Here is a 27,062-nt window from a genome sequence, read left to right on the forward strand (position 1 = left end):
GACCAGCAGAGCCATAAATCTTTAAACTCCCAGAAACTGACAAGAATACCAACTCAAGCTCTGAGATACAACTTTAAGGCCAGACACTACTGGCAAAACTCCTTTTTCCATTTTCAGGTTTTGCTCAGAACATATTGGCTTTGGAACTAAAGAAATTGTCCAATCTAAACAGAAAGATGTCCTATTATGTCACTGAACTTATGTCAACTTCTAGCTATCCTCAATAATTAGTTTAAAGACTGTTTCCTTCAGTTAAACTTCACAGGCGTTTTCTTTCTGTCATGTACTTACCAGTATTTTACAGTTTTTTTCAGCTAAATCTAATTGAGTCAAATATAGATGTTGCAAATCTTGTCAACAAATAAAACATATCTGAACTAATTAAAAACAAGAATTTACACCTGGCTCTAACCAGATCTATGTCCTGCAAATACATGCAACTTCTAAAAGAAAAAAAACAAACTTAATCACTTACTGTTTTATGCTAAAAGCTTTTAAAACATTCCTGTCTTTGTTTTAGAACACATGAGTAATGAGTTGTGTGTGGGATGGAGCAGAACACAAGCTAAAAGGTCAGAGTATTCATGCCAGCTTAATGTTCAGAAATAATGCAGGCTAATCTTATCTTAACGCCTAAAATGACTGTGAGCTCACTCTAAAAGCACTGACTAGTGCCAGTATTACTGTTCAAAATTTAATTTAAATGAAAATGTATTGTTATCTAGCCATAGTCATACTGCAGGCTCTCTTTCATACATAAAGCGAAAAACGGACTACATGCAGGGAAATCTGTTCAAATAACATATGTGTATTTATTACAGATCCTCCTCGAGAGCCTGTGGTGAATGAGTCCATGACAGTGGTAGAGGGCACCTCTCTGTCCCTGCACTGCAGCACGCAGGGCAGCCCGGCTCCCACCCTCACCTGGCTGAAGGACGGGGAGCTGGTGGGCACCATCACAGCAGACGAGCTGTCAGTGCTGGAGCTGAAGGACATCAGCCCCCAGGCCGACGGACACTACCGCTGCCTGGCTGAGAACGAACACGGCCGGGCCAGCTCCTCCCTCAACATCACAGTCGAGTGTGAGTCCTGACTCATGTAGAACTAAGACACATCTGATACCAGTCTGTGCTCCACATAGTTAGATGTGACAGGAGCATCCCTAATGTAGCAGAATGCTGGCATACATGATATCAGCAATTAGAGTGTGGAATTATCAAGACTGTGTAATCTCTAATTGTCAGTGATTCAAATGATCATTTTAATTTAAAATCTGATTTTCTCTGTGCAGCTTGTTACTACTTACAATAAGAGTACATCAGACAGCAACTACAGCGTGCCAGTGTATTCTTTGTTGCAGTTTGTAGTTGCAGTATTGTAATCTCTTCGTGCCCTTTACAACTTTTTAGGGTACTAATATTATTAGTGTATTATAATACAGGATGTTCTGCTGGCAAGCCAATTAGATGATGGATTCAGCAGACTGGAAGCTTCCATTTATTAATGAGAACAAATCTCATGGGACAGTTTAGATAAACTGCATTGTTGACATATTTCTTAAATCTTTAAAGTGCAACACTAAACACTAAATCAACTTTTTTGCTACTAAACTGTGTATTTAGTGTTTTAATAGCAATGTCTACTGTTCCTAGTCCGTTTTGGCCATTTTATTGCAAACTAGGTCAATTTGCAGCTTTGTTGCCACAAACTGAGTGTGTACTGCCTCCAGTGGCTGCTGTAATTTTAAGTATTATGTGACATCACACGGGATTGCCCTGATTACAGCCAGGTATTTCTGTATACAAGCACTTGGCTGCAGGGACGGAGTTTTAAATGTGGATACCTGTTAGACCAATCACAGTGTTCCTCATACCCCCAAACCCCGCCGCTCCATTACCCTCCAGGTACTTCCCAGTTTAGCAGTTCAATTTGCAGTGTGGTTGTGGGAGGAGCTTAGGTGTTTTGTCTCACTTTAATAATTGATTGTGAAAGGTCTCTTCTCTCCCTAGATTCCCCAGTCCTTCTAGATGAGTCCAAGTGCACAGTGGTGAGGGAGGGGGTGCAGTGCGTGTGCATAGCCACAGGGAACCCTGAGCCCATCATCGAGTTCTACCTGCCCGACCTCAACATCACCATCAATGAGACAGACAACCGCTACAACTACTACACGCACACAGACGGACAGACCTCCACGGCCATGATCAAGCTGAGGGAGAAGGGGGAGAGGAGCGAAAACAACGGCCCCGCAGTCAACGTGCACTGCAGCTTCTCCAATGCTTATGGACGAGAGAGCATCCTCCTGGAGCTGCAGCAGGAGAGTGAGTCTGTTATAACTACACAGAACACAGAATAGTGGAAGTTTACCTCCTTCTAAACTATAACTGCTTTCTTGTGTTGACAACAACTGATTGCAATTTGATAGTCTGATGATGTCCTACTCTCCAAATGGAGACAAGAGCCACATTTCCCCATTGATTACATGCTATTCTTGGAAAGTAGTACAAAATTGACCTTGTGGAAAATATCTACAAGGTAAATTCATTCATATTGAACGTGATCATTTGTATTAGTGATAAGACTCAAAAACTTTGTGTATTTTAACAAAATTAAGGATTTTAACATATTCATTTAAGTTGGGTTAAGGTTATTGTCTGTGTAGGGAAATTCATCCTCTGCATTTGACCGATCCTTAACGTTGTATTTGTACAAATGAATAATGCAGCTAGTCTTTTGGCTTTGTGACACTTCAGCTGATTAAATGTGTTTTATTGTCAGCCTGCTTTAGTATGGAGCTGTTTGTGGTCATTGCTAGGGCGGCATTGAAGGATGGGTCAGGAGAAGTGGATCCACAGTGTTGTGCCCAGGGACCATCTCCAGAAGAGTTAAACTTTACCAGGACTATCTTTTCTGGATTTTACCTATTGTGGACATAAATCAAATAGCTTTTTCAGATTATAAAGTTTTAACAATAATAATATGATAATAATAACAGCATGGTGACCTTACTATTAAGTAAATAAAACAAATGTTGCTGAATATGATTTAATGTCATACAAATAAAATCCGTCATGCAGAGCAAAGTATCAGTAAGAATTTCACTGTATTATTTTCAGATTATCAGAACCTCATTGATTCCACCTGGAGGAAGAAAACGCTTTGAATGCAATTGTTGTAATGACTAAATTGGCCACTAGATGTCACCAAAGAGTTTCTCTTGAGGTTGGAATGGTTTGCTCTTCAGTGCAGCACACTAACAGTGAGAACACATGCAATCAATCAAATAATAACAATAATAAAAGTATAGTTCAGTTATTTGTAGCTCGCTATCCACATTTGCATTAAAAAAAATCTAATTTCATTTAATTATTGTTTGTTAATTCTAGAGAAGTACCTTATGGCTGTTATAGTGGGAACCATTGGAGGTGTGGCGGTCATAGCCTTCATTATTGCAGCAGTGCGATATGTCGGTCACAACAACAAGAAGTGAGTATTCCAGTGAAAACCAAACAGCACATGTAGACTGTACTTGTGTGTAAAGGACACACTTAAGCCTAGTCATCCTCTCTAAAACATCAGTGTCTTCTGAACATGAATGAGTGCTGGAGATAGGAGCTTCATGCATTAGCTGGTCCCTGTGGGGGAGGGTTGGACTAACACTGCCTCCACCTCCTTGACCCGCTCTGCTAAACACAGCCCAGGTAGCCCTCCTAACCTCCCAGCTTTATCTCAGTTTCAAGGCAGATTTGGTCCCTTCCAAAGTGTGCTTTTTTAAGCTCATCTTTCCTGAACTTTGACAACTAAACCGCCCAGTAACCAGGTCTCTCACAGTTGGCCGTACATGAAGCTTGTGTTATGATGGATGCCCAGGCTTAGCGTGTGGCCGTGCACATGAACGTCTATTCAACTAGAACTTCCTCAGCCCTACTCGCCACTACTCAGCCCTATTCAGTCCTACTCAGCCCCGCTCGACACTACTTGGCCCTACTTGGCACTACTCCCACGTGCCAGCACTACTTTTGCCAAGGGTTGCTTTCCTTTATGGAGAAGCTAGGCGTGGTCATCATAGTGACTTTTTATCACCCACACACACACATAACATTTTTGGCAAGAGTTTTGAAGGAAATTCTGCAGGGCTAAGTCCGAATTGACAGTAAAGAAGTTGCTGTGGACAGTCTCTGTGGTCCACCGCCTGTGCACTGTGCAAAAACACTCTAAAACTGTTACATCAAGTCAATATTTCAATTCACCTGTGAGGGGTGGGGTCTTCTCACTGTGAGGGGTGGGGTCTTCTCACTGCCCTGACAAATTGACGGCTGACTCCCTTGGAGCAGTGAAGTGCTGGCCTCATGGTGAAAGCTGGGTAAACACATAGTTCCATGATAAACACATGGCAGTCCAGTGAAGTAGGGCTGGTTGGTTCTAGTGGGAAAGGGCCAATAGTGGAGACTGATCATGTGACCCCATGCGCCCCCAGAGAGAATGACAGCCCTAGACAGGACGTGATCCTGGAGAACCCCGCTCTGTACTACAGCGCAGTCAAGAAGGACAAACACAATCTGAGGAAGAAAGTGGTGAGACACGCCCACAGCACCGATGACAACTATGGGGTGATTCATATGAGTAATTATGCACACCACCCCTTTCTGACCTCTGATAATGAAATAGCCATACTTAGCATTAGCATCAAACATAGCCTTCTGTGTGTTGTCCTGCTTTCATCGCTCCTCTGCGTTTCTTTGTCTCTCTCTTCTCTCCCCTAACTCTGACACAGCTTAAGACAGAGCTGTTGGGCTCAAAGTTTAACTCCATTCTAGAGGAGACTACGGTAAGGCTCCAAAGAAGTCGCTCATTCAAACAAACAAACTTGGAACATGCATTTGCTGCTAGCATGTCACAGCTTCTGTCCACTGCGCTGTTCGTCTCCAAATCTGCCTTGTGCTTGATCTGTCTGAGCGCTTAGTGGCTAACGCTCACTAACACTGATCACCTGGGTTCCCACTCGTCCTAAAGGCATTTAATATGTATATGTCATTTTAGTGTGAAGTATCTTGTTAAAATTCTAGTTTGGGTTTAAAAAACAATTGAGAAGAAATTGATCTCTTATTAGCTTTATAGTCAGTAATAACTTAACATTTGAATTAAGTTGACATTTCAAGCAGAGGTCAATAGGAACATGACTACCCAACTGAGGTGTTTAGTCCTTATGTGGACTGGGCTCAGCCCTGTTCCAGTTCAGACTTAGTTACCAGTTTAGTCCTTGGTGGAGGTCTTCAAAACAGATAAGCCCTGGTTTTCAATACATCTCTGATTTATAGATATATTAATTTATGTTAGACCACTGGTGCCCAAACTAAAGCCCAGTGGCCAAATGTGGCTCTCAGAGTAATTTTTGTTGGCCCTTCTCTGGTTGAATTGACTTAAATGATCATAAGCAGAACTTTTTACTGCAAGTGTATGCAAATTTAAGTAACTCTACCGCTATAACATAAAGCTACTGCAGGTTTATTTGATTTTTTGTTACCAGTAGATGGCAGATGTTAAACCTGTTCCCCCTCCTCTCACTTGGCCTTTATTCAGGCTCACCTGGGCTCTCTGGTCTTCTTCTGTCAGGCCAAAGCACACGGTCAGACTGCAGTAACCTAGATAACATCTCGTGGTGATACATGAGAATACAATAGGGGTGGGTCACCCAATCTGCAGACATAAAATGGTCATTCCAAGCCTAAATAAAGATACAGTCACTCCATATTAACTCCGTGTTAAATGCACCCATCTGAATGACACTCTATTGGCCTTCTGCTTTGAACATGTTTAGATACATTTGGACACTCCTGTGACAGATAATTATCAGATTACCGGTATGTGATTATTTGCCATTCGAACACCAAATCCCATACATTTGTGAGACGAGTAAGAACCCTCCCCCTGTGCCCATTATCCGTCCATACATGTCTAACCCATGACTGTCCATCTAACGAGAGGAGGCATGTTCTCACCTACATCTGATGGTCTCCCATGTGTTGCAGGGAGAAGACAGCGATTTCCAACCTGTGGGCCCTGTGGGAGCAATGGAGAGGCAAGAGCTGAACTACGCCTCCCTGGAGTTTGACAGGGGTCGTTCCAGGGGAGAGGGAGGGGCTTCGGGCCGGGGCGATGACGGCAGCACGTACACAGAAATAAGAACCAAATGACTGGCCCTCCTCCCCTGATCCCTCAGCCAATCCAGACGCAGCCACAAGCCCCATAGCACACGGCCATGATGGGTGCTGCCTGTCCATCTCTCCTCTGGACTCACCCTCACAAGCCACAATGTTAACACCACAACTCCTTTTTTTAAGTTGAAGGACAATGTAAAAAGATTTAATATTTTCCAGTCAAGTCTTACTCTGTAGGGATCTCACGGGTTGCGTTCAATGTTCTAGGATTTGATGATGTCATAATTTCAGATGGGACGGCCTGTATAACTCTATGGAAGAATTACTGTTTTTGAAAGACATATTGAAACTTGTGGACAAACAGATGTTGAACCTTATTGTTATTTGCAATTCTCCATAAATATACCAAAACATGATACAAAACTGTACGCAACAACTTGTTAAATCTGACACGATGTGCTGTAGCTTCATTAGTGGGATGCATGTTGCTTGTGTTGTGATAGCACTCTGAAGGGGGAGTGACTTTGCGCGGGGAGCAAAGGGAGGGGAGACGAAAGTGAAACTTGAAATGTGTTAATACTTTGTTTTTGGCAAATATAAATATGGCAGGTTTGTGGAACTATATCAAAAACAGTGAATCTGCCATACAGTTACAACGGCCCCTGCCCTTCATCTGAAATTATGACATCATCACTATGAGAATAGTTAAACTTACAACCCTGATTATGTTGTTTTGTGATATTTTTAAATGTGGGAATTGGGAAAGACAAGAGGATTTAAAAAATATCCCCAAAGTCCTCAGTTGTAGTCCGTCCTTTCAGTGTGTGTGTGTTGGCTGTTCGTTTGTCATCCGTGTCTGTGTCTGCTGCAGCTGATGGGTCAGGGCAGGGAGGAATGCTTAAGGTCTCTTCTGTCTGCGGCACCAACAAAACAGCTCTTACTTGTGCATATTTAAATGTGCTGTGACTTTCATAATAAACACGACTAACTGTTTGGTAAATCCAATTAAAGCACAGCCTGGAACATTCAAAGATGTATTTGACTTTTATTCCCAGGGAAAATTGCAATTGGTTTTGGCAGGGCTAACACAGGCTAGTATAGTATTCATGATGCTCATATAGCACATCGGAGTGATACTTTGCAGTGACATCATGCTGAGGGGGGTACCGCATCTATGTATGTATAAGGAATGTTCAGCAGTTACTATGGTGACACATTACACACATTAGCAAACAGTAATGTTAAGATGAAGTCTGAAAACCTCCAGAAAAAAGACAAAATGCATTTAAACAACACATCTTTAGTAGCCTGTGATAAATTCCCAGTTCATTTGAGAGAGACATGTTTAACAGAACAAGTCAGCTGATCTGTTGTAGTCACTTCTTTCTGGTCCGGTTGTGTTAAAACAAAGCTCAGACTAAAGTCTAACTTGAGTAACAGAGCTTCAAACAGAGCAGTGCCTCCAGTTAGCTTCACCCCCACCCCCCAGGGAATGTTGATGACATCAGCTGCAAAGTATCAGTGGTTTGTTGATGAAGTTGTATGAAATAACTTAATGCAATGTTATTTATTTTATATGTTATTTATTTGTTATTACATGGATATTAAACTGTATCTGTAGCACTACTATCTATCCCATATTCCAAATGAACCAGTAATCAGGAACAATGCCTTTAAGAGTTACATTATCAATATATATTATAGGTTATAAAAGCCAATAGAATACTCACAACATCTGTAGCGTTTGAGTTCAGATAAAAAGCACATATATGTAGAATGAGCAGGTCTTAGAGAAATGCCATAGGCAATATTAAGTGTACATGGAGGTCACCAAGGTTGCATCAGCCTTACTGTAATAGCACACTTCACTAATCGTCTAACTAAATAACAAAGTGACAATAATGCGTATTAATAAAATGTATATTCATAAAGAAAAGGTGTACAGTAAATACCCTGCACAGCAGACTGTTGCAATATGACCACTTCAGTTTGAACCTTCATTCGCTCAAATGTTCTCGTCTGGACAAGTTTTCAGTTTTGGTTAAAGTGTCACATGTTTTGCCCTAATCTTGTCACAGTGTGTGGTAAAGCAGACTTGTATGTCCTCTACTTTGTGATGATCATACTTATTGTTATACAAGCTTTTTGTACCATATGATTGACCAGAGACACTTTTCTCATGTTGTAGTTTGCTTGCTCTTTTCTTTTAAAATGCAATTCATGCCACAAACCCATCTTCACTTTACTGCAATTGAAAATAAAATCAACTCTATACAACACTGAAGGATTTGTAATGTTATTTACCAGCTTAAGTTATCGTTTAGCAGCAGTGGTTAATGCAACTGTGTGTAACCTGCACTCTTACAGTTTTAAAAAGGTACTACATACATTTTAATTCCTAAAACACACAACTAAACCTTTAATTCAATACATTTATGTAATCATTCTTCATCATTTACCATAATTTTGCCATGATCATTATATAGTATCTACATTTATCAGTGCACACTACTTTAATCTTGTATCTTGATGTACTAATGCTAGAGATAATAACATGTGAATACCAGTAAAATGCAGACACATAAAATACAACAGTATAGTCTGATGCTCAGAGTCAAGGACAAAGCTGTGAGTTCCTGTGGCCCTGCGGTTGCGTGTGAACTCACTAAGATTACACTATGCTGACCAGAACAGGATCCTTTTTTACACACACACACATGCACTGAAAGAGACTATTAAAACTGTAAACATGCACATCTCAGGACTCTCAGGCTTTCCTTTCCAAAGAGTCCGTTGCTTCATTGTTCACTTTACCTGTGTGACTCTCATTACACGCTTCTGACTTCTGTCCAGCCAACTAAACAAGAGCTGAACATAACAAATGAAAATATCATCTTTAGGTGAGAGGAGAACCCTCTCTGATCTGAATCGTCACTACCTAAACCCCAGTGGGATTATATTTTGTAGTACTTTACCAATAACCTCAAATGGACTGCTTACTTAACGTTGCACTAGTTCAAATCCAGGACGAGCCCCAGTAGTGAACAGACAGTGAAGTGACAGGAACTAAATGATGTTTTTTAGTGTAGATCAAAACAATTTTTGAGAAATTATATTTACTGCCACCAAAATGTCATTTTTCACCCATTAAGACTTTGCATGTGTGTATAGTAGCCAACTGTGCTAACACCATCAGAAACACAATTAAGATGAGAAAAAACAAGCCCTCATTTTGTCAAACCTACATCTTACACCATGACGTCTGATTCATTTGGCCAACATGTTTCAAGTTATTTTAATACAGACTATTAGCCTATTGGAGCGATGCTTTATGAGGAACCTGCTGTTTCAAACCTTTTTTTTTTTTTTTTTAAATAAGGGCCAGTTTTTTTTAACACATTGAGTCCTTCTGTGTTTTATGTTGTGATATATAATTTTAAAACCATCACTTCAAAAGGCAGAAGTTATAAAGGAGAACAATCGATAAGTCATTTCATAGCACCAAGATCAGCAAGTAGACACACACCACACAAGGTAAGACATGACATATAATTATAAAGAATATTTACTGTATTTTGTATATTTGAATTTTTTATTGTTGGTCGAAAAAAAGTTTATAAAAGGCTCCAATACAACAACAGGTGAAAACACAACACAGTGGTGCAGAAAGTTTCCACTGTGCAACTAATGACAGAGCAGAGCTCATACACAGAGGTGAGCAGAGTAGTCCAAAAATGTTCTCAAGTAAGAGTAAAGTTACTTCAAAACAATATTATTCAAGTAGAACTACAAAGCAGTGATCCAAGAAATTGCTCAAGTAAGAGTAAAAAAGTTTTTTTTTTTTGGAAAAAGTAACTTAAGAGTAACTTGAATCTGTTCAGACATAATATCTGATTAATAATTTGAAGTCAATGTAATTTGAAGGGCAAAATCTTAAATAATGCACAAAATCTGTTATTTTCAAAGTATAAATAAAAAAGGAGAAAGGTAATGTGGTAGAAATTTTAGTCAAGATGCACTGCAAAAGTTGTTGAAAGCCACAGTATCTTTATCAAATCCTTTAGTCTCACAGGAAGGCTGTAGGTAACTTTGTGTTTTCCATTTACATGTCTGCTGTTTTATTTCACATGTCTGTTAATTGATCATCCTCACCTGTGCTCAGATGCTAATGTGGAGGTGTTGCTTTCTCTGGGATGGGAAGGCCAAATGGCCAGCCAGATTGACCTGAATGTACACTCACCTAAAGGATTATTAGGAACACCTGTTCAATTTCTCCTTAATGCAATTATCTAATCAACCAATCACATGGCAGTTGCTTCAATGCATTTAGGGGTGTGGTCCTGGTCAAGACAATCTCCTGAACTCCAAACTGAATGTCAGAATGGGAAAGAAAGGTGATTTAAGCAATTTTGAGCGTGGCATGGTTGTTGGTGCCAGATGGGCCGGTCTGAGTATTTCACAATCTGCTCAGTTACTGGGATTTTCACGCACAACCATTTCTAGGGTTTACAAAGAATGGTGTGAAAAGAGGAAAACATCCAGTATGCAGCAGTCCTGTGGGCGAAAATGCCTTGTTGATGCTAGAGGTCAGAGGAGAATGGGCCAAGTGATTCAAGCTGATAGAAGAGCTACGTTGACTGAAATAACCACTCGTTACAACTGAGGAATGCAGCAAAGCATTTGTGAAGCCACAACACGCACAACCTTGAGGCGGCTGGGCTACAACAGCAGAAGACCCCACCGGGTACCACTCATCTCCACTACAAATAGGAAAAAGAGGCTACAATTTGCACGAGCTCACCAAAATTGGACAGTTGAAGACTGGAGAAATGTTGCCTGGTCTGATGAGTCTCGATTTCTGTTGAGACATTCAAATGGTAGAGTCAGAATTTGGCGTAAACAGAATGAGAACATGGATCCATCATGCCTTGTTACCACTGTGCAGGCTGGTGGTGGTGGTGTAATGGTGTGGGGGATTTTTCTTGGCACACTTTAGGTCCCTTAGTGCCAATTGGGCATCGTTTAAATGCCACGGGCTACCTGAACATTGTTTCTGACCATGTCCATCCCTTCATGACCACCATGTACCCATCCTCTGATGGCTACTTCCAGCAGGATAATTCACCATGTCATAAAGCTCAAATCATTTCAAAATGGTTTCTTAAACATGACAATGAGTTCACTGTACTACAATGGCCCCCACAGTCACCAGATCTCAACCCGATAGAGCATCTTTGGGATGTGGTGGAACGGGAGCTTCGTGCCCTGGATGTGCATCCCACAAATCTCCATCAACTGCAAGATCCTCCTATCAATATGGGCCAACATTTCTAAAGAAAGCTTTCAGCACCTTATTGAATCATTGCCCCATAGAATTAAGGCAGTTCTGATGGCAAAAGGGGGTCAAACACCGTATTAGTATGGTGTGCCTAATAATCCTTCAGGTGAGTGTAGATTGTACTTGGACCTCAGACAGTATTTAAGTGTGTTTACCCCATTGCTCTGGGCCCACTACTAGCAGAAACTCTGTCTGTCAGTAGTCAGACCATTTATTTACTGGTGCAGATGTAATAAACCAACATAGACAGTCTTCTAGTCTTCTTGTATGTTCTGGTGTTATTTTACAGACAATTTCCACAACAATAAATAAAGGTAAGTACTCTGAAAAGTACAATTTACGTTATTTAAGTAAATGTACGTGAGTAAATGTAACTGAGTACTACCCACCTCTGCTCATACACACACGGTTTATAAAGATGGAGACGACCTCACTAGCTGCTCAAGTTGTGTCTTGTCAATGAAGAAGTGCAGTTTTCACATGTAACATCAGTTGTGTTCTTCTGTTTCTCTAAAGTGGAGGCAGTGGACGAGGATGTGTCTTCTCATCTTAGTGACTCTGCTTTGGTCCAGCCCAGGTACTTTAGGTTTTTATTTTTTATTTTGCACTTACATAATTACATCATTGATAGTTTTACTGACTTTAATTTCTTTGGTCTTTAGGTGTTTTAGGTGCAGAACAAACTTACTGTCATGAAACATACAAAGAATTCTGTCTCAAACTGAGTGAAGGAGAAATAAGAGCAGAGGCTGGACTGTGTGCAGTCATACACTGCTCTTTTAAAACCACTTCAAGCTTTTCTCCCGACAGTCTGGTCTGGTACAAATGTGAGTCTTACAGATGTAGTGACTCTGATATAATATTCCACTCCAAAAACAAAGAGATGATCCAGTCAAATTTTTCTGGGCGAGTGTCACTGTTGGAGCCAGATCTAGATTATAGAAACTGCAGCATCATCATCAATGACCTGGACCCCTCTGACTCTGGCTCATATCAGCTCAGAGTCAATAAAAACAAAGATGGATTTACATTCACCCATAAAGCCAATCTCTCTGTCACATGTAAGTATGAGTCCATACATTTAATAACACAGTAGTCACAGGCCTATGTATTTTTGTTATTTGCTCTACATATCCTGTGGTGTGTCTGTGTCAGCTCTGCAGCAGAAGCCCACAATACAGGCTCCTCCTCTCACAGAGGGACAGAACGCCTCTCTCACCTGCACCGCTCCTGGACTCTGCTCTGGATCTGAGCCCATCATCACATGGACATGGAGAGGAGCGGGACAGAAGGGCCCGCCCAACATCACCACGGCCACCACTCCCAGACTGACAGCTGTCAGTCACAGACAGCCGAGTCCTTCAGCCGAGCTTCACAGAGCTGAGCTCACCTGTACTGTCACTTTTAATAACAAGCACTCGACACAGGACACTGTCAGGCTCAATGTTACATGTGAGTAACGGCTGCTTGAACAATTTAAATGTTTACAAAAAAAAAAAAAAAAAAAAAACAAAAAGAAAAATTTTATAATCAAATATACATAACTTTAATATTACACATTCTCTGGATGTTGTGGGGCTGTCTTGGCCGGGGACAGTACCTGAGAAGAAGGAGGACCCGCGGGTGTGTTCCAACTACAGGGGAATCACAGTCCTCAGCCTCAGGTGGTGTAGAGAAGGTGGTGTAGAGGAGGTGGTGTAGAGGAGGTGGTGAAGAGGAGGTAGTGTTGAGGAGGTGGTGTTGAGGAGGTGGTGTAGAGAAGGTGGTGTAGAGGAGGTGGTATAGAGGAGGTGGTGAAGAGGAGGTGGTGTAGAGGAGGTGGTACAGAGGAGGTGGTGAAGAGGAGGTGGTGTAGAGGAGGTGGTATAGAGGAGGTGGTGTAGAGGAGGTGGTACAGAGGAGGTGGTATAGAGGAGGTGGTGTAGAGGAGGAGGTGTAGGTCTAACACAGTATATTCCTGTTTTGTTTTTAGCTCCAGGAGGATCGGTCTCCGTGCTCCTCGTGACTGTCACTGCTGTGTCTCTGATTCTGAACGTCAGTCTCATTATTTTTATTGTGGTCCAGTGGTACGTACAGTTTCTAGGCCCAGTCTCAATTATGTTACAGTAAAATGTGTCTTTGTTTAAAAGTTATGTTTCTTTTTAAAGTGTGTCCAGGAAAAAGACGCCCAACCAAGAGCACAGAGTTTACATGAGTTTGCAGAAAACAGGAGCGTCGCTGGATTCTGATTATGATGTTATTTCTCACACTGACAGAAGGACAAACAGTTGATTCATTCTTCTGTTATTTGTCATGATGGACTAATGATAACACATTTGTCTAACACATGTGCACTGTACAATAATCAAAATGAACCTTATTAGTGTTTTTTTTTTCTTTTTGAATTGTTGTGCATATGTTTTATCAGAAATATATTTTGCCTCATATTTTAAACATGTCTCAGATATTGCTCTGAAATATTATTTGCTATTTTCCTCACTAAAGATACAAACATTCCTCATTTTTCTTTTTTGTATTTCTTCTGTAGTGTACAATGCATCACTCGGGCTGTTTTGTTATGTAATAATGTAGTAAAATGTTAATAAAACAGGACATTTGATTCTGGTGAAAGTATGAACTTTAAAAACATGGAGAAACTCTTCTTGGAGAAAGAGGCACCTTATTAATATATCTTAAGACATTACAACATGATGTAAAAAGACACTTTAGTAAAACATCATTTGTGCTGTGCAGATTCTTGGCTCTTCTTGAGATTGTATTTTACATCTATTAACTCATCTCAAATGTAGTGCTTCTTATTTGGCTCACATCCTGGATGAGCCCCTTCTTGTGAGCCGTAGACCGTGGACTAAATGTCTGTTACTTTATTATATTTTCTAGTGCAGATTAAAATGACTTTTGACAAGTTCAATTCACTGACAGTAAAACGTTTATTCTCACCTATAAAGACTAAGTCAGACTGTGCTAACACCATCAGAAACACTATTAAGATGAGAAAAAACAAGCCCTCATTTAGTCAAACCTACATCTTACACCATGACGTCTGATTCATTTGGCCAACATGTGTCAAGTTATTTTAATACAGACTATTAGCCTATTGGAGCAATGCTTTATGAGGAACCTGCTGTTTCAAACCTTTTCTTGTGTCAGTTTTTTTAACACCTTGAATGTTTCTATGCTGTATACTGTAATATATAATTTTAAAACCATCACTTCAAAAGGCAGAAGTTATAAAGGAGAAGTTACCACAGGATAAGTCATTTCACCAAGATCAGCAAGTAGACACACATCACACACGGTAAGACATGACATATAATTATAAAGAATATTTACTGTATTTTGTATTTTTGTATTTTTTATTGTTGGTTTAGAAAAACAGTTTCTAAAAGGCTCCAATACAACAACAGGTGAAAACACAACACAGTGGTGCAGAAGGTTTCCACTGTGCAACTAATGACAGAGCAGAGCTCATACACAGAGGTGAGCAGAGTAGTCCAAAAATGTTCTCAAGTAAGAGTAAAGTTACTTCAAAACAATATTACTCAAGTAGAAGTACTAAGTAGTGGTCAAGGGAATGACTAAAGTAAGAGTAAAAAAAGTATTTGGGAAAACTACTACTCAAGTAAAAGTGACTTAAAAACTGTTCGGACATAATATCTGACTTATAATTTGAAGTTAATGTAATTTGAAGGACAAAACCTTAAATAATGCATAAAATGTGTTCTTTTGGATGGATACAAAAAGGAGAAGGGTAAGTAAAGTAAACAAAATTAAGTAAGTACCTTGGAAAGTACAATCAAAGTTATTTAAGTAAATGTACGTGAATAAATGTTACTGAGTACTACCCACCTCTGCTCATACACACACGGTTTATAAAGATGGAGACAACCTCACTAGCTGTTCAAGTTGTGTCTTGTCAATGAAGAAGTGCAGTTTTCACATGTAACATCAGTTGTGTTCTTCTGTTTCTCTAAAGTGGAGGCAGTGGACGAGGATGTGTCTTCTCATCTTAGTGACTCTGCTTTGGTCCAGCCCAGGTACTTTAGGTTTTTATTTTTTATTTTGCACTTACATAATTACATCATTGATAGTTTTACTGACTTTAATTTCTTTGGTCTTTAGGTGTTTTAGGTGCAGAATGGACTTACTGTCATGAAACATACAAAGAATTCTGTCTCAAACTGAGTGAAGGAGAAATAAGAGCAGAGGCTGGACTGTGTGCAGTCATACACTGCTCTTTTAAAACCACTTCAAGATTTTCTCCCGACAGTCTGGTCTGGTACAAATGTGAGTCTCGCAGATGTAGTGAGTCTGATATAATATTCCACTCCAAAAACAAAGAGATGATCCAGTCCAGTTTTTCTGGGCGAGTGTCACTGTTGGAGCCAGATCTATATTATAGAAACTGCAGCATCATCATCAATGACCTGGACCCCTCTGACTCTGGCTCATATCAGCTCAGAGTCAATAAAAACAAAGATGGATTTACATTCACCCATAAAGCCAATCTCTCTGTCACATGTAAGTATGAGTCCATACATTTAATAACACAGTAGTCATATGTATTTTTGTTATTTGCTCTACATATCCTGTGGTGTGTCTGTGTCAGCTCTGCAGCAGAAGCCCACAATACAGGCTCCTCCTCTCACAGAGGGACAGAACGCCTCTCTCACCTGCACCGCTCCTGGACTCTGCTCTGGATCTGAGCCCATCATCACATGGACATGGAGAGGAGCGGGACAGAAGGGCCCGCCCAACATCACCACGGCAACCACTCCAAGACCGACAGCTGTCAGTCACAGACACAGCTCCACTCTGGAGCTGAGTCCTTCAGCCGAGCTTCACAGAGCTGAGCTCACCTGTACTGTCACTTTTAATAACAAGCACTCGACACAGGACACTGTCAGGCTCAATGTTACATGTGAGTAACATTTGTGTTTTAAAGGGAATCATAAACATTAATGTTTAGTTTTAGAACACTGGAACAGTTCATTTACTTTAAGAAAACAGACTAAACTAATCATACAGAAACAATATTCACAGAAAAGATTTCCACTCTGCCACAGACAAAGAAACAGAAGAGCCACCACATGTTAAAAGGTCACTGTAACTTTTCTGGTGGGGTAGTTTGCCATCTGCTGGTCTCCATAGAGACATTATTGCTTTGCCTTCAATGTGCCACAGTATGGCTTAAAATGTATCTATCTTGCAGTTATTGAATTAAGGACATTTAGGTTTTTGTTTTTCTCTTGCCCAGAAATGGAAAAGAAAAACCTCTCCTCTCCATAGATCTGACCTAATGACTTGGACTGAGTAGGACCAGGCTGTTTTCTTTACTTTGTTTATACATACTATATATATTTCAAATGTGAAGGACATAGAAGTCACCACTGTACAGGGGGGAAACACTCTGGATGTGACCTGCAGAGTGGACAGTTTCCCTCCCTCTCAGGTGCTGTGGTATGGACCCAACACAACCAGTCTAAATGTGTCAGAAAGCACTGAGAGATCCAGACAAACTGATCTGGGATCAGCTTCACTGCTCCTCTATAACGTGACCCAGGCACAGTCTGGACAGTACCTGTGTGACTGTCCATGTGAGCAGCACTCAGACCAGACTCATCAACATCTCTGTCATATGTGAGTGCTCAACAATGCACCACATAAAAAAAACATGGAGCTATGATGAGGAATAACAAAAGAAAACACTGAAATCTTGTTAATTGTGTATTAAAAGAAATAGAGTAGACCACACACAAATAGAAGGAGGAGACCAGAATGACAGGTGCTTTGTAGAATCTTAACCTTGTTCATGTATTTCCAGACGTGAGGGACCCTGTTCTTGTTGGAGACTCAAGTGTGGAGGAGGGTGGTGCTCTGAATCTGACCTGCACAGTGAACAGTTTTCCCCCTTCTACTGTCACTTTACAAAAAGTTGGAACAGAAACTATTGTTCAAAACCAAACCATCATAGACCAAGCAAACACTGGAGGCATCACTCTTGTTCTTAATAATGTGACCCAGGAAGATGTGGGGCGATATGTGTGCACAGCACAGAGTCGAAACAAGACTCTGACAGCACATCTGGACGTAAAAGTGACTCGTAAGTAACTACTGAAAACATGGCTACTGGAAATGTGGTGGGTTTATTCATATTTCAGACCTTGAGATCTTCAGTCTTTTATTGACAATAAATGTAATAGTTTGACAGAATTAACACCTCCATATTTTTCATTCATTTTTATTTACCTTTTTAATTTTTCATCCAGCTGAAATCTTTTGAAACGAAACCAACAATTATTATACACAACAAATTTCTTAATTTTTAATGCCTCTTTTTGTAGCTTTTATATTTCCTTTTAAAACAATATTTGATATAATTGATATTTTGATATCTTCCAGTTCTACACACAAGTATCTTGAAATATAACTGCAATGTGACAATCCTGGCTGTTATAGTTTGTACTGCAGAATCACAGCTCTTCCCTGACACAGATCTTCCCACCCTCAGTCTTTGCTTGTACATCTTTTCTGGTCAAAGTTTAGAAGCAGAGCACAGGAAATAAGAGTGTCGGTGCAAAGACGCAACCTTGTTTCACACCTTTCTTGATGTTAAAATACCTCTGACCTGCTGCTCTTAGCCTGGTGCTTGATTTCATGTGTTTTTGGGATGACCTGATGCATTTTTCAGTACTTTTGAAAACCAGTAACTCTGTGATTCCAGGGAAGCCCCACATCCTGAACTCCTCTGGCTGTGTGTATAACGGGGAGGTGCTGAGCTGTGTGTGTGTGACTCGGGCCTCTCCTGTCCCCTCTGTCACATGGACTCTGCTCCAGGACCAGTCTGAGTACTCGCTGGTTACCATGGTGACAGGAGACACAGTCAACAGCAGCTTCGTCCTCAGAGGGACAGGCCACAACAGAACACAAGTCCAATGTGTGAGCAGCAACAGAGCAGGGCAGGTCCAGGAGTATTTCACACCCTCCATCAGCTCTGACACAGCAGAGAGGCTGGGTATGTGTTAAAAAAGACCACAACACAATGTCCCCATGATGCCTGAACCTGGGGTAAACTGGCATGTTATTTCCAGGCCTGTAAAATCCCTTTAAAATTAATCCCAGTGAAATGCCATTTATCACACTCCTTGGGTTTGAGTTAATACTTTGCTTTTTACATTTGCAGATCTGTCTAAAAACATATTCAAGCAAGTATCCAAAGTGGTATTTACTCTAGGGTTTGTCCTGGGGTTTCTGTCGTCCGCCGCTCTGAGTTGTTTGCTCATTACATGTCACAGGTTTGAGACATTCTGTTCAGTTCAACATTCATAACATTCATATATTGTAGTGTACCTAATACTGTACTTTTTTACAGAAGAAAACTGAGAAGCCACACACAAGACCTGGAAATGGTAAATTGTCCTAATTACACCTAATATATGCTAACTATAGCCCACATTAGCTTTTATTAGAGAAACATCAGAATCATACAGGCCAAACACTGAAGACACCCAGGCCTACTATAAAAGAACATCGAGCCTATTTAAAGGCCACTACCAGATTTATATATTCTTATGTAGACTAATTAAGTAAATCTGGTTTGCCCCGTTACAGATAGATTGTAAAAGCAGCTGAAAATGATACCAATCTCTGCTTTCTGCATCTAATTAAAAAACAGGAAACAGGAAATGTGTCATTAGCATGCTGGTTGTTGTTAGCTTATAAACTCATTGTGGTGAATAATTATGATTGTCAGAGTGCATTTAGTAAGTGACCGATACATTTTGACTGGAAACAGTTTAAAAGAACTATTTATGTTTTTCACGTTTTAGACCTTTAGCACCTTTAAGGAAAGTGAAGCAAAACAACTAGAAATCTTGGGGTAGCACCAATGATAAAAGAAACAATATTCCCTCATTTGTCACTCATTTCATTTTTAGAAAAGACAAAATGACTGCACTTTGTAACAAGAGCCACATAATGATGTATGTCACATATGTCAAACTCAGGCGTGGTGCAATTATATTTGGCCCTTGAGATCATATCAAATGTGCATTAGAGTTTTAATATCAAGCTAGAGTTGTTCCAGATTAAGTAAAACAAAATTCTGTTTCCATATGAAAAGGTTAAACATTACATATCAGGTGCAGTCAAATTTTCAATAAATTTTGAGTTTGGCCCATGAATTTGTCTCAGTTTTTTATTTTGTCCAGCAGTGAATTTGAGTTTGATATCCTTGATGTAGGTTATCTTCTTCTGTTGTCCCACAGCTCAGTGAGAATGACGCTCGAGAGGCAAATGCTAACGGAGAGCTAAGAGAACTACATTACGCCAACATCGACTTTTCTGCAATGTCGAGAAAAAGCCAGAGACAGAATCTAGAGGACACAGCTACTTCAGAATACGCTGAGATCAAAATGGAAATGACTGAACAAAGGCAAGAAAATGGCGAGACGCAAGAGGAAATACCTGACAATGAGGAGGCGGCCATGTTGGAAGAAACAACAGAGAATGTGCCAAAAGAGCAGCAGCAGGAGGACTTATACTCCAGCATCAAAGAAATCATGGATAATGAATGAACTGCCAACTGGGTAACTATAACTGTTCATCTATTATGATCATTTGTGTTGAGTTGTTAGCCTGTATTTTGCTAATGTGCTACCCTTGATTTCATGCTATCATGTACTTAGCTTTTACCTATAGACTGTATATATAAATGGACTCCAATTCATTTTCTGTTGAAAAACTGTGGTCCCTCTCTCTTTAACTGCTGTTGTCAGGCTCATCATTTTGGTCCTAAAATGTTTGTATTGACCCGCTCTACATGATTCTGATGCTTTTATTTCACTATTGTGTGCATAAATCAAGATATGAACATTAAATAACAAAACCCTGATAAACCAGCAGTGCGAGAGGGAAGGGGCATTGACTTTAATGGCCTGGATCCAGATTGGCTCTTTGGTTGCTATGATACTCACAGTCAGAATTGGCTCCAAATTATAACTATAACGGCTCTAGCCTGGATGAGCTTCATTTGACTGGAGTCGAACGCCGGGGATGACGTCACACTCACTTGGTCCATTTCTTTATACAGTCTGTTTTTGTTTACAGTAGCATAAAATAAGAAACTGTAGCTCTGATTTCATGTTGAATGCAATATTGATTTGTATTCAAAGAAAAAACAAACAAAACAACAACACGCGCACACACACCCCTACACCCACACACACACACACCCCACACACACACACACACACACAATTTGTATTACTTTATTATAGATGGATATAAAAATAAAAATAATTATAATTGATAATAATAATCTTCTGGTCTTTTCTTTGGGTTCCATGTACTACTCACCTTCTCCACATGATGTCGCCAAAGCGCCTATCCATGGGTTTCAGAATGATGAAAAATTAGGACTGTTGCCATAGTGATTAGCAGCTCAAAACTAAAACTTATCTGTTGAATGATAAAAAGTCCTCAAAGAGTTGCCCCGATTTGTGATTGATCTTAACCGGTGAATTTAATTTCTCATATTGGCTTAAACTTAAACTTAATACTTACACATGAAAATCAAGTCAATAGAGAACATGAAGATAATTTTGAACACATTATACCAAACAGTATTCATTTTTGATGGTCTTGTGTTTACCAGATCAGTTTTTATCATTATCAAAATTGTGTATATTTCTGTGTGCGCCTCTTCCTGAAAATGAGGTTGCACAATGAGTCCACGGAGAGTATAAGCCACAGAGCGTTTTGACACCACACAGAGCAGAAATGTCAACATGGCATCAACTCAAGGTAAGACATCTCCCTCATTCTATTTATCACCTCTTATTCTCTTTATCATCTATTATGAAAGTGTCCAGGAGTTTGGGAGCAGGGGTGTAGCAGATCTGGGTCCTGGGGGAAGAGTAACCCCTGGACACTGGGGGTGAAGTGTCTTGCACAAGAACAGAAAGTCACTGTGCAGGGTTTGAACCACCAATGAACCAGAAAAGGATGACCACTACTGATTTACCACATAACCAATATTCACAATTATTGCCAATTCACTGGCAAAGACCACAAACACAGATATTAACATATGTATTTTTATGTTATTATACATACTGAAATTGCCTTATAAAACTTTAATATGTCTCCACTTTTTATTTGCAACCATGGAAAGCACACACACATGCATGCAACTTCCTTTACAAGTGCTGTTTCCTTCCTTTAGGTTTCTCATCTTAACTTCTCTTATATATTTTAATGTCAGTGGGAAATTTCCAAGACTCTTCAGAATGTTCATAATTATCTCTATAATACTCCTGTCCTCTGGGTGGAGCTGTTGTGTTGCAGGTAGGCACAGTGAGCACTCTTTACTCTTGTTTTCACTCTATTTTTGCCTCTGGTGAGTGAAAGACCAAGGCCGTGTCCCAAGTCGCCAAATGCACCCTTTGAAGGGTCCCTTCGAAGTACTCTTCAAAGTGTAGTTTGAAGGTTCCGGTCGAGAGTGTGTCCTCCTCAGTGTAGCCGCCATCTTGCTGAAATGGGACAGGCCTACACCACGGACCGCACGTAACGTACGCTCTTTGAGCGTACGTTACGTACGTTATTTTTAATGATTTATTATTTAATAGAAGAAAAGTCAAGATGTCGTCGTCACAGCCGTTTCTTTCTGTTTAGATTGAATATCAATAGGCAAATATAACGTTCGAGGTGATTTTTTTTACTCAATTGTAGCTACTTCATAACTTTAACAAAATATACCTTGTGAAAACATAATAACAGAGACAGAGGAAACAATATAATTTTGACATTCATTGTCTATAAACTACTAACCTATGGAATGCACCGGAGCTCATGAAGATTTTGTGCACGTCTCAGGACTCTCTTCTGTCCTTTCTGGAGAGGCCGTTGCTTCATTGTTCACATTACCTGTGTGGAACTCATTAAACTCTTCTGACTTTATGTTTCAGTCTCTTGGTCTTTGACACTTACAATAGAAACGAACATTCTTACATTATTCTTATTGCAGTAATAATTTTTAATGATAATAATGTCTTCTTATTGTCTAGCACTAACTGCACATTCCTTTATTCCATGTAACTCCCCTCCTTTTTAATCATCAAACACACTGTACATACCTTTATTCAGATTTTACAGTTTCATGCCGCACTGATGAGGTAAACCAGTACGAACATTTGAACGTGTATTGCGCAACGGATTCCATTTTCTTCTCTTTTTTGCTTAGCCGCGGTGCATGATGGGATATAGAAGTGCGTGAAGTGTGCACGGATGCACGCTTCGGTTACGTCCGATCTCCATGGAAACGGTGCAAAGGGAAGGGCAGGTTTGTCGGCCGCATTCGGTAGGGTGCGTTGAAATGGGACAGCCCTTGTCGCGCCGGAAATTACATAACTGTCCTTCGATGCACACTTTGAATGGTGATTCTAAGGCCAGTTTGGCGAATTGGGAAACGGCCCAAGAGTTTATGAATGTGAGCATGAAGTGTGTCTCTGTTTTGACCAGAGGTGGGTAGAGAAGCCAAAAATAGTACAAAGTAATGATCCAAGTACGTACTCAAGTAAGAGTAAAAAAGTATTTGGGAAAACTACTCCTCAAGTAAGAAAAACATAAAGAGTAACTATGGAGATGTAACATCTGATTTATGTTTAAAGGTTAATGTAATTTGATATATTAATATTAAATAATACACAAAATATGATCATTTCAAAGGATAGATATAAAAACGTGAAAATTAAATCATATCTGAAGGAGAGGTGCTAGAAACACAAATGTTCATTTAACTTTGTCAACATAAAGCTTCTGTCACTTGTAGACTTAAGTAAGCGTACTATTCAGTAAAAACATTACTGAAGTAGGAGTGAAAGTATAGTTCTAGAAAAGTACAAGTTCTTTAAAAAGTTACTCAAGTAAATGTAAGTGAGTATTACCCACCTCTGGTTTTGACCTTGTGATTGTCCACTGCTCCTCATAGTTGTTTTAATGGGCTCCAGTCTCTTCACAGTAATGGTGAAGGTGAAGATGAATCACTTTTGCACATGTTGTGTTAAATATTTGTGTTTTTTACCAGGTGCTCCAGAATTAGGAGAACCTTATTGTGTCAGTGGCTATTGTGTTCAACTCAGTAAATATGACGTTACTGCAGAGGCTGGACTGTGTGCAGTCATACACTGCTCTTTTGAAACCCCTTCAAACTTTTCTCCCGACAGTCTGGTCTGGTACAAATGTGAGTCTCGCAGATGTAGTGAGTCTGATATAATATTCCACTCGAGAAACAAAGAGAAGATCCAGTCCAGTTTTTCTGAGCGAGTGTCACTGTTGGAACCAGATCTATATTATAGAAACTGCAGCATCATCATCAATGACCTGGACCCCTCTGACTCTGGCTCATATCAGCTCAGAGTCAATAGTTACTATAATGGATGGACATTCAGCCCTAAAGCCAAACTCTCTGTCACATGTAAGTATGAGTCCATACATTTAATAACACAGTAGTCACAGGCCTATGTATTTTTGTTATTTGCTCTACATATCCTGTGGTGTGTCTGTGTCAGCTCTGCAGCAGAAGCCCACAATACAGGCTCCTCCTCTCACAGAGGGACAGAACGCCTCTCTCACCTGCACCGCTCCTGGACTCTGCTCTGGATCTGAGCCCATCATCACATGGACATGGAGAGGAGAGGGACAGAAGGGCCCGCCGAACATCACCACAGCAACCACTCCAAGACTGACAGCTGTCAGTCACAGACACAGCTCCACTCTGGAGCTGAGTCCTTCAGCCGAGCTTCACAGAGCTGAGCTCACCTGTACTGTCACTTTTAATAACAAGCACTCGACACAGGACACTGTCAGGCTCAATGTTACATGTGAGTAACATTTGTGTTTTAAAGGGAATCATAAACATTAATGTTTAGTTTTAGAACACTGGAACAGTTCATTTACTTTAAGAAAACAGACTAAACTAATCATACAGAAACAATATTCACAGAAAAGATTTCCACTCTGCCACAGACAAAGAAACAGAAGAGCCACCACATGTTAAAAGGTCACTGTAACTTTTCTGGTGGGGTAGTTTGCCATCTGCTGGTCTCCATAGAGACATTATTGCTTTGCCTTCAATGTTCCACAGTATGGCATAAAATGTATCTATCTTGCAGTTACTGAATTAAGGACGTTTAGGTTTTTGTTTTTCTCTTGCCCAGAAATGGAAAAGAAAAACCTCTCCTCTCCATAGATCTGACCTAATGACTTGGACTGAGTGGGACCAGGCTGTTTTCTTTACTTTGTTTATACATACTATATATATTTTGCTTTTCAAGTGTGAAGGACATAGAAGTCACCACTGTACAGGGGGGAAACACTCTGAATGTGACCTGGAGAGTGGACAGTTTCCCTCCATCTCAGGTGCTGTGGTATGGACCCAACACAACCAGTCTAAATGTGTCAGAAAGCACTGAGAGGCCCAGACAAACTGATCTGGGATCAGCTTCACTGCTCCTCTATAACGTGACCCAGGCACAGTCTGGACAGTACCTGTGTGACTGTCCATGTGAGCAGCACTCAGACCAGACTCATCAACATCTCTGTCATATGTGAGTGCTCAACAATGCACCACATAAAAAAACATGGAGCTATGATGAGGAATAACAAAAGAAAACACTGAAATCTTGTTAATTGTGTATTAAAAGAAATAGAGTAGACCACACACAAATAGAAGGAGTAGACCAGAATGACAGGTGCTTTGTAGAATCTTAACCTTGTTCATGTATTTCCAGACGTGAGGGACCCTGTTCTTGTTGGAGACACAAATGTGGAGGAGGGTGGTGCTCTGAATCTGACCTGCACAGTGAACAGTTTTCCTCCGTCCAACATCACTATAAGAAAAGTTGGTACAAACGTTAGCATGCAAAATGAGCCCCTTATAAACCAAACTGACCCTGGATCAGCCAGTCTGGTTATGAATAATGTGAGCCCAGAGGACGCGGGGACTTATGTATGCACAGCTCAACATGAGCTCAAGATGGTGACTACACACATGGAAGTGAAAGTGTTCTGTGAGTACTTAAACACTAAAACCATATTTACAACATGAGCATGAGTGGAAACACATCAATATTTATGTGGTTTTGTGAACATTAAACATCCTGCATTTTAGTTAAACATTGCATATTATTTGCTTATTAACTAATTTGAAAACTGTTTTATCTATGTTTTGTTTTATACCCAGACCTGAGAGAGCCTGTCCTGTGTGGAGATATAAGTGTGGAGGAGGGTGGTGCTCTGAATCTGACCTGCACAGTGGACAGTTTCCCCCCTTCTACTGTCACTTTGCAAAAAGTCGGAACAGAAACTATTGTTCAAAACCAAACCATCATAGACCGACCGAACACTGAAGGCATCACTCTTGTTCTTAATAATGTGACCCAGGAAGATGTGGGGCGATATGTGTGCACAGCACAGAGTCGAAACAAGACTCTGACAGCACATCTGGACGTAAAAGTGACTCGTAAGTAACTACTGAAAACATGGCTACTGGAAATGTGGTGGGTTTATTCATATTTCAGACCTTGAGATCTTCAGTCTTTTATTGACAATAAATGTAATAGTTTGACAGAATTAACACCTCCATATTTTTCATTCATTTTTATTTACCTTTTTAATTTTTCATCCAGCTGAAATCTTTTGAAACGAAACCAACAATTATTATACACAACAAATTTCTTTATTTTTAATGCCTCTTTTTGTAGCTTTTATATTTCCTTTTAAAACAATATTTGATATAATTTATATTTTGATATCTTCCAGTTCTACACACAAGTATCTTGAAATATAACTGCAATGTGACAATCCTGGCTGTTATAGTTTGTACTGCAGAATCACAGCTCTTCCCTGACACAGATCTTCCCACCCTCAGTCTTTGCTTGTACATCTTTTCTGGTCAAAGTTTAGAAGCAGAGCACAGGAAATAAGAGTGTCGGTGCAAAGACACAACCTTGTTTCACAACTTTCTTGATGTTAAAATACCTCTGACCTGCTGCTCTTAGCCTGGTGCTTGATTTCATGTGTTTTTGGGATGACCTGATGCATTTTTCAGTACTTCTGAAAACCAGTAACTCTGTGATTCCAGGGAAGCCCCACATCCTGAACTCCTCTGGCTGTGTGTATAACGAGGAGGTGCTGAGCTGTGTGTGTGTGACTCGGGCCTCTCCTGCCCCCTCTGTCACATGGACTCTGCTCCAGGACCAGTCTGAGTACTCGCTGGTTACCATGGTGACAGGATACACAGTCAACAGCAGCTTCGTCCTCAGAGGGACAGGCCACAACAGAACACAAGTCCAATGTGTGAGCAGCAACAGAGCAGGGCAGGTCCAGGAGTATTTCACACCCTCCATCAGCTCTGACACAGCAGAGAGGCCGGGTATGTATTAAAAAAAGAAACTGTAGCTCTGATTTCATGTTGAATGTAATAATGATTTGTATTCTAAGGGAAAAAACAACAACAACACACACACACACACACACACAATTTGTATTACTTTATTATAGATGGATAT

At 40.2% G+C, this 27,062-nt stretch overlaps 4 protein-coding genes across 4 annotated transcripts in view; all 4 read left to right on the forward strand.

Moving 5' to 3' along the window:
- mag (myelin associated glycoprotein) overlaps positions 1–8,439 on the forward strand; it is a 29,870-nt gene extending 21,431 nt beyond the window's left edge. Inside the window, 6 exon segments of the mRNA XM_033980555.2 lie at positions 822–1,082; positions 2,010–2,318; positions 3,384–3,483; positions 4,475–4,571; positions 4,772–4,825; positions 6,027–8,439. Of these exon segments, the coding sequence (XP_033836446.1) occupies positions 822–1,082; positions 2,010–2,318; positions 3,384–3,483; positions 4,475–4,571; positions 4,772–4,825; positions 6,027–6,191 (986 nt within the window). The 3' untranslated portion in view covers positions 6,192–8,439.
- Positions 8,440–12,012: 3,573 nt separating this feature from the next.
- LOC117384143 (sialic acid-binding Ig-like lectin 14) lies at positions 12,013–12,953 on the forward strand. Its single transcript, XM_033981427.2, has 3 exons — positions 12,013–12,070; positions 12,156–12,554; positions 12,649–12,953. The coding sequence occupies exons 1-3, from the start codon at positions 12,028–12,030 to the stop codon at positions 12,951–12,953; spliced, it is 747 nt and encodes a 248-aa protein (XP_033837318.2). The 5' UTR covers positions 12,013–12,027.
- A 2,528-nt stretch (positions 12,954–15,481) lies between these two features.
- Positions 15,482–18,520, forward strand: LOC129456956 (sialic acid-binding Ig-like lectin 5). Its single transcript, XM_055228042.1, has 5 exons — positions 15,482–15,530; positions 15,616–16,014; positions 16,103–16,414; positions 17,318–17,596; positions 18,218–18,520. The coding sequence occupies exons 1-5, from the start codon at positions 15,488–15,490 to the stop codon at positions 18,517–18,519; spliced, it is 1,335 nt and encodes a 444-aa protein (XP_055084017.1). The 5' UTR covers positions 15,482–15,487; the 3' UTR covers position 18,520.
- A 4,951-nt stretch (positions 18,521–23,471) lies between these two features.
- LOC117384144 (sialic acid-binding Ig-like lectin 14) lies at positions 23,472–26,937 on the forward strand. The gene is made up of 5 exons (XM_033981428.2): positions 23,472–23,968; positions 24,063–24,374; positions 25,284–25,562; positions 25,736–26,014; positions 26,636–26,937. Exons 1-5 carry the CDS (start codon positions 23,491–23,493, stop codon positions 26,935–26,937), a joined length of 1,650 nt encoding a protein of 549 aa, XP_033837319.2. The 5' UTR covers positions 23,472–23,490.
- The last annotated feature ends 125 nt before the right edge of the window (positions 26,938–27,062 follow it).

This window comes from Periophthalmus magnuspinnatus, chromosome 16 (genome assembly GCF_009829125.3).
Source record: "Periophthalmus magnuspinnatus isolate fPerMag1 chromosome 16, fPerMag1.2.pri, whole genome shotgun sequence".
Taxonomy (NCBI): domain Eukaryota; kingdom Metazoa; phylum Chordata; class Actinopteri; order Gobiiformes; family Gobiidae; genus Periophthalmus; species Periophthalmus magnuspinnatus.